Consider the following 10,552-nt stretch of genomic DNA (forward strand, 5'->3'; position numbering starts at 1 on the left):
GGGCGACCAATCAGATGATCACGAGGTCAGACAACAGCTACTCCTCCTTGCCGAGGTTCCACCTTCACTACCCTTTTACACTAAATATTTAAGAACTTTTAAACTTCATTAACCGAACAAATTTGTTGTTTTTGTACTTTATTGTTGACTTTCTTTGAGGAAATTAAGGTCTCACTTGTAATGTGCCAATGTAAACAACTGCCTTGAGAACAAGGGTGGGAACGCATTACCCACTTGTGTGAACTGAACCGAAGCAAGTGGAGATTGTGTATGCATGTGTGTGATTGTACTTCGACATTTCGTTGAAGGCTGGTTTGTTTTTCTTTTTAATCTTTCACTCAACCCGAGGTCTTGGCTCGCTGCCGAGGCTAAGCAGAACGTTCATTGTTCTTCGACTTCAAGGTCGGCGATTTAGGATCCAGTGCTCTCAAGTATTTATTTATCCTACTTTTTTGCAAGATTTGACAGCGTAATTACCGTGTTTTGCATTGTTGCCAAGCCAACAGATGACATCGGGTGATTTCGGTGGTATAATAGAAGCCTAGCCGTGCAGGACTCCAAAAAGGGTGGAAAATAGGTACAAAGTGGCATAGTAGGCATTAGTTACTTCTTACCGAGGATTAATCAACATTGAGAGGAAGTAAATACTGAAAGATTTTTGAAAATTGTTGAAGAAAATACACTAAAGCGGAAAAAAGGATATACGTCTGTTTGAATATGCCTTTTAGGTGGCAAGCGGGTGAATTGAACCATTCGGGTGACTGGGAAGGCGCCAACGGTTTCCCCTCCGGGAGGCGATAAACGCTAACTTTTCCATTAAACTTCACTTAAATGTAGAATCTCACAATGTCAGAAAACGTAACGTTCTCCTTCGACCGACCTTCCCTGCCGATGGTCCTGATACGTTGGAGGACGTTTCATTCTTCACAAATGACACAAACTTCTTTGGCATTATTCCCAAAGGCAAAAAGCACAGCGGATCTTAAATGCTCTTCCCCAGAACGTTTTCTCGGACGCTGAGAAATTTGGTATAATTCCAGATAGCAACCTTGAGGAACGCTGGAGCATATTTTCTTAAATCGGTATCTCACAGGAGAGATTTTCTACCGACACCAAAGGCGGATTGTGTGAAGAGCGTTTCCGTGACTTACCACAAACAAGATTCGAGGGAAGATGAGTCGGTCATTTAAGGCAGAGCGTTTGTTGGCACATTGTGGGTAACAAGCTCCCCCGCACAGACACCATACTTTTATATAAGTTTGTAAAGTTTGCAGCAAATAAGTCAGAATTTGCCTACACGATTGCGTTGCAACAACAGCAGGGGATAATCAAACATAATGCCATTTTACAGAGGTCGTCCCGCTTGCGTCACAGCCCCACCTTAGGGCAATTGATCCCTTCAACCTGTGACCTCAGATTTGACGGAAGAGGGAGAGTAGGCAGTAACAACAAGGTCCCTTATCGATCACGGAGAGCAGAAATCGCTATGTTCTTCTAACAATAGACTGTGAACCCCTAAATTCTTGAGACCCTGAAGTGATATTTGTCGTCAACAAGGACCTCACGGGGTTAGGCAAACTTTGGGTCTACATTTTATGGAAACACGGAACACCTTCCGGATCTTGCAGATACGCATAATATTTAGGCACTCATAGGATAATGACTGAGTAAAAAGAACAAAAAAGGGTTTTAGGTGGACCATTCAATGCTTTTAACAGGGTCATCCAGTCTCAGGACTAAGTTTATGCTGAGACCCGTACCTCTAGTCCATACGTTCACAGGAATTCCAAACCTTGAGATGGTATTTTCCTTCCAAACGTGTAAGTGTTAGCTCACAAGGCTTTACAAGGATAAGGTCTGGGATTTGTTTAAATCGAAGGAATTTTTTCAGCGATTTCGGGAACAATGCCTTCTTGTGCCCATGGATATTTAACAACTGCCGTTTTTAGACAGACTTTCACTAGTCTCACAAACAAAGAAATAACTGTGATATAGCATATACAAAGTTAATTCAATAAATGCTGCCAAAGATAACAGTATTTGAGATCGGAGGTAATATAATGTCTTATGCAAAATGAAAGCTTGCCTAATTTATTTGATGGGATTGCTTTTAAGTATTGATTTGCCAGCCAAATTAATCAAGGTATGGTAACATAAGAGCACCCTGGACTTTTATAAAGAAATAGCACACACAAAAAGAACAAGTAATTTTTATGAGTGAAGCGTCATTCCAGCAAAAAAATCCCTTCGACTGAAATAAATATAAAGCTACTTGATGATGTTCATGTCGATTGACCTTGAATTAATTCAATCTTTACTTTCTGCGTTCATTATTGTCGTTGTGCTCGGCAAGATGAGTCGGTTAGGGACGTTTTGAAAGGATGTTTTCCGGACTGAGATATGCAAAGTTAATTTTCGCTACTCCAATTCATCTTAAAATGGGTGCAAAACAGGCAAAACTTAAAGCAGAAACAATTGACGAGCTAACTCGATCAACGCCTTTCAACGAACAGGAGATTCAATCGTGGTATCGAGGATTTTTAAAAGTAAAATTTAATTTTTTTTATTCAGTGTCTACTTGGTTTTTGTTTTGGTTAGCATTTTGTTTGATGCACGAAGTAATGTTAATTTTCAACTCTAAGATATTATTATTAACCGAACAAGCCCTTAATTAGTCCCCTTATCTTATGGAGCTCGAATATATTTTAGTAAGATTGCATCTCATTTTGCGCTATTCCGTCGCATTGAAATGGCTGGGGTCATGCAATGCCATGAGTACCTAACGCTGATGCTTATTGCTTTAACATTTTTTGTACAAAAGAAAGGAATTGTAAAAGCTTTTAATGTTTTTAGGACTGTCCCAATGGGCAACTAACCGTGGAAGATTTTCAGCGCTTATACTGTGCGCTCTTTAGCTCCTCAACTTTAAACGGGGATCGCCACGGTGACCCGAGGCCGTTTGCGCGCCTTGTCTTTCGTGCCTTCGATCAAAACGGGGACGGGGTGGTCGAGTTTCGTGATATCATCACTACTCTGAGTGTTACAAGATACCCTAATGACGAGGAGCAACGGCTACGGTGGGCATTTCATATCTACGACCTCGACGGAGATGGCTACATCAGTCGTGGAGAGATGCTGCAGGTTGTCAAGGTGAGACGTACTACTCACTAACACTTTTCTGATAGTCTCCTAGCCTCCGGGTAAAGTACCACCTTACTGGAATTCTCAGTCAGTTTGCGTACGTACAGGGTTGGGGCCTTTGAACGCAAAATTCTGTATAAGGCTGAATCTTTACATGTTCCTTAATGAATCTCTCGGCTTTGTTTTTGCGCGTTTTGTTGACATCTAGCTGTGAAGCAGTTATGTATAAAGTGGTAGTCCCCTTCACTCCTCGACAAATGACCATGGTGAATCATTCCATGTCTGCCTAATCACCACAATCCATTCCCATTTACCCATAGCACGAGCAAGTAGTTTAAGTTCAGCTAATTTAGTTACCGCCTCTAAACTATCGTCCTGGGATAGCAAATGGCTAAAGTATCAGTCTTCTTATTGAAGAACTCCTTTTTCGAATATTACCTGACATTTTAAAGGGGCCAAGTATTTGTTGAATGTGTTCATTTATTTTTCAAATGTTGATCAACATGGTGGTTTCCATACTTTATCACTAATGTGCCGCTACTGCACTGGACACAAAAACGAAGTCACCCAGAACAATTCTTTTTTTGCTTTTCACCTCACCCGTAGATAGTACAACGTAGGTGAAGTTTGCCTTCTAATTAAGCTTAATTGGTGCCTTTGCCTACCATCGCCCCTTCCTACTTCAGTTGCCTGAGAGTGGTTATAATAAATTGAATGGATAATTTCTTATCCAAGGCACTGCCGGTACAACTGTTTACTTTGACCCGTACATCGTTACGTGGCTAAAGGGTCACATCTGATTACGCTGATAAACTATAACATGAAAACACTATTGTTTGGGTCCGCAAGGTGTAGGAGTCTGCACTGGAGTTATAGTCATTGCTCTTATGTCTGATCGTGGTTATATTATTGCCCCCTTGTCTTACCCACTTAAGCTTGATTCGGTGCTACTATATCCTAATTACCTAATTTTTACAAATAATCAGGAAGCTGTCGCTTCTTTAAAGTGACTATACCAGACTAACTGCACACTTGTTTATGCCAACGGCAGAGGGGGGAGTGGGGGAAGAGGGGCTTTTTAGATCTCATCCAACGTGGTGACGATGATGTCTAAACAACGGTCTGCTGATTATTGCTACTGTCGTCTCTATTGGTCGCCTTGAATTGTTCTGTTTATCGCATGAGTGTATTCCCATTTTGGCTGGCCATTGCCTCAATTTATCGTTCCTCAAAGGATTAGGTTGCTGTTGGCAGTGCAGTTGTAAATAATGGCCTATTATAAGGCATAAGAACAGTTCTCTGGGCTAATAATAGAGACAACTTTATTGGGTTTGGGCTATTGTCACCTTTTAAGAGTAGTATGTAGTAGTAAGCATTTTACTCTGGTAAAATTTCCTGATAAACGTCGTGAAATAGGTGATTTTTCCCCATTCAATAAACAGAGTCGTTTTAGCTTGCTTCTACTTGTTTTGAGTTAAAAAAAACACAGCATGTTTTTAACGGGGTAGAAATGTTTGTACTTAATCCCCAGTCACCGTAGCTGACACATGAGCCCAGTACATCACAAACCATTACCTGGTTCATTTGAGAATGTTTCCAGTGCCTTGTCAATAGGGTTAATTTGTAATGCGATAGCACTCTGATCCCTCCTAAAAAGGTACGCTTAAACATAGCCACTCACCACTCCTCGTCGTTTTCTCATCTACAGCGTTCCAAATATGCTTTTAAAAGCCTGAAAACCTTACTAGTAGCACTGGTAGTGAAGACTGAATAAGGACTGCGTTTTCTCTACTTTGGAATTTAAAAAAGGATGTGATTAGTCGCCACGTAGAGTCAGTAGAACACTGACCTATCAACCTGATGAGTAAATATATCCCTGATATAGAATAACACTGAACTAGTTTGGAGCCTAAAAGTGCCTTTTTAAAACACGATCAAGGCTCAAAATTTTGTCCCGTTTCTGTCTTTCGTGCGAGAAGCGGCAAGGGTGAGAGAGACTAGACCAATGTTAAGTTTTGATGACAATTGAAGGTGGGGGACGGATAAGCGGATCATCCGACGGGGACATTGACATGTGGTGCAGGAGTCGCACCTAGTCATAGTGACAATGCGCAATGCGACATCATATCAGAGTTAGGCTGATGCGGAGTTCTGCATCAATGTGTGGGAGTTCTCTCCCTTTGTTCACTCATTAATCGCTGTGGTCCATTTTCATCATACAATAAGGCGTAAATCAAAGCTGCCGGTGCTTAACTGACTGGAGTGGCTACACTCGAGTCAATTTTTTTCTCGGAGGATACGCGGTCATTTTTTAAAGTAGTTGGCAAATGGTTATTAAATTACCTCATCCTCATTGATAGTTCTTGTTACTAATGTTTGATTTCAGTAGTTTGGTTGACAAGACGACTGCTCTCTTTCCATTGTCATAACCTCCAGGTTAAATGGTTTGGCCCCATGCTTCACCTCTGAAATATCGTTGAAGTGGGACTGAAGAAGGTGTTTATGCTTTGAGAATAGACGTTATATTATGACACACAAAAGTGGGTAGTCAACATGAGTCGTGTGTAATGTGGGCGACTGGCTTTGATTCCACAAGTCAACCGCATAATTTCGTGGGCGTTTTTCTGACAAAAGAAGATATTAACCTCATAGCGACTCACAACAACTTGTCATCTTTTTTTAACGAGACGAAACCCTATTCACAACTCCATTTTTATGCGTCTTGCCTCTTAGGGGTAGAAAAATCTAGCCTCAAACACCTCTGCTTCTTTCTTACTTTTATTTACCAATGGTCGATTCTGCCTTGCTTGCGATCCTATGATTACCCCGTTGCCAACACTGAGGGGTAGTCGATGCTTGCAAACACACTACCAAGGGAGTGCGGAAGAGGGGTTTGAGGATGGGTTTGTGACAGTACCTCCCTTCCTTCCCCCTCTCTATCCTATCCCCTTCCCAACTGAAATGCAAATCACTTTACGAGTAAGTTTTGCGGCACGTGGTATGAGGATTTGCGTTGTACCTTTTTCAAAAAGCACACTTCCTTCTCACTGCTTCACTAGTTTTGCCTACTTTTAGTAATCAAGTTTTCTTGCACGCCTTGAAAGTAGTTCAAGTAGGTAGAGCTCAGCCGAGCCTGTTGTTTTACCTTTGGAGAGTAAGTAGTTAGTAGAGAACTTTTGGGTCATCAGAGCATCTCACCCACTTCAAGTGGAAAGTTTGGGGGAATAATCGCTGATCCCCTGGTTGGCCTAGTGCAGAAGCTACTTCTTATCACAAGTCAGTCAGCGTGTGACGTGTTTTAACAACGTAAAGGACAAAATAGGTTGACAGGCTTTCAAGCTTGTCGTCTGTTGTCAGTGCCTGGCGTGTGCCATCTATTTGTTTAGTGGGATTCCACAACATCCCCTCTCCAGCTGATATGGGTGCAAACGAGTTATTCCATCCCTCATGTCGAGTAATGCAATCAGCCGAGTTCTTGACACGTTAGCCTAGAAGTCTCAGCTCTTACTGGGGAATCTAGTCTTCCTGAATGTGCTAAACCAATTTTTTCCCCTTTTTTTGCCATCAGAGTTTGACTGTTGAGGATGTTTCTGAATGAGGTGTTCTGCTACTGCGTACCGCCATTCCTACAAATTCACTTTCTTCAGATGTGCCAAGCGTCTTCTGTAGCTTTGAGAGCTGAGGTTGTCGGTTAGAACGGCCGACAGGCTGGAATCACGTCAGCCTTCACCATCCTGGAGGTTTAAACGGAGAGGAAAGGAGTACAGAGCACAGCTTAAATGCACCGACACGACTTTGCTTGACACCGCCCGTAGTCAATTGCATTTCAGCAAGCTGTATGAAGCTATGGAGCTTAATTTACTTCTGTAGCGCAGAAACACAGATTTGGACAGAAATTAAGGTGTGTGCAGCAGGGCTGTTGGCATTTAAAAAGTAACATGAGCGCTTTGTTATGCCGTTAAGGCTTGACAACCGAAATCTACGTATACTGAAAAGTCGACTTACCAAGTAGCAACGTTGTGGGACCGTCTGAAGTATCAGACTGACACATTTAGGAGCGTTTTGAATTAATACGAGTCGCTTTTTCATGAAAGCATTTCACGATGGCACAACTAGTAAAACTCAAAGACAGTTTCACTGTGTTTGATGAGCATTTGGCTGTGCTGAAAAGTGAAATTATTTTTCGGTGAATCTCTGTTAGGTAATTTAGACCATACGAAACCAGTCTAACCGTGGTTCTGGTTGTTTTGAGGCAAGTGGAAGAGTCGTTAGGCGGGTGGACGGCTAGATTTGTGGATTAATGAAGGAATGCTAGAAGGCAGACTTGGTGGATGGATGACTGAACGGATAGACAGAGAGGTAGTTGATTTGGTAGAAAGGGGGGATTGGTACATGGAATCAATATGGACGGTTGAATGGGTAGGTGAGTGAGCAACTGCAACCTCGATGGGTTGTTGGATGAATACGCGAGTTGAGTGGATTGAAATACCCATCTAAGCTGGATGGATGGGTGAAAGAATGTCGCCTGAATGGATGGATAGATGGGTCCGAGGTGGGTAAATGTATCCATGCCTTTCCACTTCAAATGCTTCTCATTCATCCGCATTATCCACCTTGGACATCCAGGCGATACGACGTTTTTGAGTTAAATCGTACAATCTGGGTTTCCTCCATAATTTGCTTAAAGAATCGCGGGAATGAAATTGTTGATTTGACTCATGGATTTGCTTCAGCCCTTTCTGTCGCTCTTTCTTTCAAAACCCCAAAATGGTGAAGCTTCTGTCACGAATTCCGGACAAAAATGCATTAAAAAAAACTTGGTCCAGGGAGCCGAGTGACAATTCATCTCTTACGCCTAAATTGACAGGTATCCAAGCCAATTTCATTACCGGCGCGGGAGGGTAGCAAGGTAAATACTTAAATCCACCGCTTTTTCTACACTTTTTGTAAATCCGCCCCCTCTTTTAATAGCAATGAGACACAAAGACCGTTGGTCTGAGTAACCACCATTTGGTTGGTGAGTGGGTGGGTTGTTTGCCTTGGCTTTGAAGTCGCCCGCTGATTGATGGGCCAAGGCCTGAAAATTTGTGGTAAACATGTCCCGTCTTCTCGTGCCACTTTTGCCTGTTTGATTGAAAAGGGAATGGTGCATTGATTTTCTGAGAAATTACAACATTCTTGGCATAAATTTTTCTTCAATTTTACATAGTTGCCCCAAGAAATTGAAAGCAATGTGTGTAGTACTAACAACCAGCGAGGGGGCGTTTATTTGTGATGCCTTTTTGATGATCAACAAGAGGGTTCTCTAAGTTCCCTAAATCCCATATGTGCCCTATGACAGGAATGTCCATATCAAGCCGGGACTGTGAGTTTGGCAGTGGTTGAAAAAGAATTTCACCGTAGTGATGACAAATATCATCGGCCGATTTAATTTAGACGCGGTTAACTCAGAAAAGATTGAGAACAACAGTGATAGAAGTGCGTGCGGCAATTAATGGCGTCTTTCTTATGAACAAGGGCGTCAAACTACACTCCCTTGATAACCATCCGTACAGAACGCTTAAAGCGCACTTTGTATAGTTGTTGCAAATAATTTAAACACGAAAAACGGTGACGGTACCGGCTAACTGCCACAGCAGTCGTCTCTGTGAGCTTCAAGCATGTGGAACATCTTATCCTAGACGTAGAACACACCTGTAATGAAATCATACAAGTGACGAGTACTTCTGTTGCAACGGTAAATAGAGCACGTTCGTTGACCGATGCAAACAGCTGCGCCTTTGAAAAGTTCGTGCACACTGAGGGCGAAGTGAAGCGGACTGTTCTGAGATGATTCAGTCCTGCTAACAATTCTTTCCTTTTGAAAATTTTCTTCCCGCTGCATTGGAAAGTGCGCGTAAATGTGGCATTGTTTTTAGTTGTTCAACCTCAAACATCCTGGTTTGCTTCGGGACCCTCCACCGTAACATTTTAAACAGTGGACTGTGCGTAAGCCACCGAGATGGACACTTAATTACATCCCGGGCACATTCTACTAACAACCACTTAAGTAGCACCGGTGCGACCCGTTTTAGGCTATCTACAAGATGATCGGCCCTGCAACTGTGGCGCGCGAGATGCCAGCGGAGGAGGCGACTCCGGAACAGCGGACACGTCGACTTTTTGCGGTGATGGATAAGGACGGTGACGAACGAATCTCTTTTGCCGATTTTGTTGAAGGTGTACGTGCTGATGCTGAAGTACTGGCGCTGCTGGGAGCACCATGTGCCTTCGTCGTGGCTCCCTCCCCCTCCTCAACGACTCCTGAACTCCAGCCCACGTCATTACTGCCAATAGAAACCAATCAAAATGGTCAAAGGTGACTGGCAAATGGCTGCATCGTGTCATCTCTTGTGGTTTCAGGTGAGATTGTTGAATCGCTATCATTGATGTTGTCACAGGAAGTTGTCGGTAGTATCCCTCTCCTTTGGCTCGGAATCGTTGTTTTTATTGAGGTGCGTCAATTTGCCAATGGTGTCAGTGTAGCTCCCGAATCAATTCCAAATAAAAAAAATGGACATAAAAGTTTGGAAGTAGATTTATCGCTGAGGGAGTAGCTACGGAGCTTCGTGCCATCGGCGCGACAGTCGAATCGCAGGGGACTAAAAGGTACCCCCTTTTGCAAGCCCATTCTAGTCTTAAATGAGGTCGTTTCGTTAGGAAAGAAGTCCCAGATTTTCCAGCAGCACCTCACATAACAGCAAAAATAATTTATGTTATTAATCGCGTTGCTGTGGACAAAGCTCAGAAATGCTGCCTATATGTTGTCAGTAGTATTTTATCCTGGCACAGTAATGGCTATAGCCTGCTGATTTTTTATTAGTATCGCACCTTTGACGAGGGGTCAAGTGAACACTGAATGACAAATTCAACAATTTGAAACAATGCCCAGGTTTATAATTTACTTGGTCCTCTTAACTCTGATTGGTTGTGTCCTATTGACCAATCACATGACTGGATCTCGTCCTTTTTCCCTTCTCCCATAGATACGCATTCCGTCAGCCTATCACGAACAAACAACGGTGAACTGTTTCCTCCGACTCTAACGCTCTCCCCTTCCCGCCTTCCTTTCTCTTTCTTGTCTTTTATTTAACCTGCTCTATTGTTATTTGTCTTCACCGACTCATCCATCCATCCTAGGTGTTGTGTCCACTCCGCTTTTGTAATGCCTTATACGTAGGTATCACGACGTATGATGCGTGTATGCGAGGAAGCACTTGTAAATGCATGAGTGAGTACTAAGTGGCTCTTTTTTGCGCGCTGCCTTTGGGTCAGTCTTGACGACGTCATGGAGGAGATGGAGGGATGGAATGTAGCAGGGGGTGTCAACATTCTTCTACCAGCAGACCCTCCTCTTTTGAGTACGTGCTTT

General features: G+C 42.8%; 1 protein-coding gene across 1 annotated transcript; it reads left to right on the forward strand. All coding sequences in view use genetic code 11, as the record gives it.

Annotated features, from left to right (window-relative positions):
• Positions 1–2,438: 2,438 nt before the first annotated feature.
• On the forward strand, positions 2,439–10,226 carry EGR_06276 (Hippocalcin-like protein; the record flags this gene model as incomplete). The annotated part of the gene is made up of 5 exons (XM_024495525.1): positions 2,439–2,546; positions 2,854–3,150; positions 9,216–9,492; positions 9,544–9,635; positions 10,167–10,226. The coding sequence occupies 5 exons, from the start codon at positions 2,439–2,441 to the stop codon at positions 10,224–10,226; spliced, it is 834 nt and encodes a 277-aa protein (XP_024350048.1).
• Positions 10,227–10,552: the final 326 nt, after the last annotated feature.

Source organism: Echinococcus granulosus (genome assembly GCF_000524195.1).
Source record: "Echinococcus granulosus chromosome Unknown EG_S00054, whole genome shotgun sequence".
NCBI lineage: Eukaryota > Metazoa > Platyhelminthes > Cestoda > Cyclophyllidea > Taeniidae > Echinococcus > Echinococcus granulosus.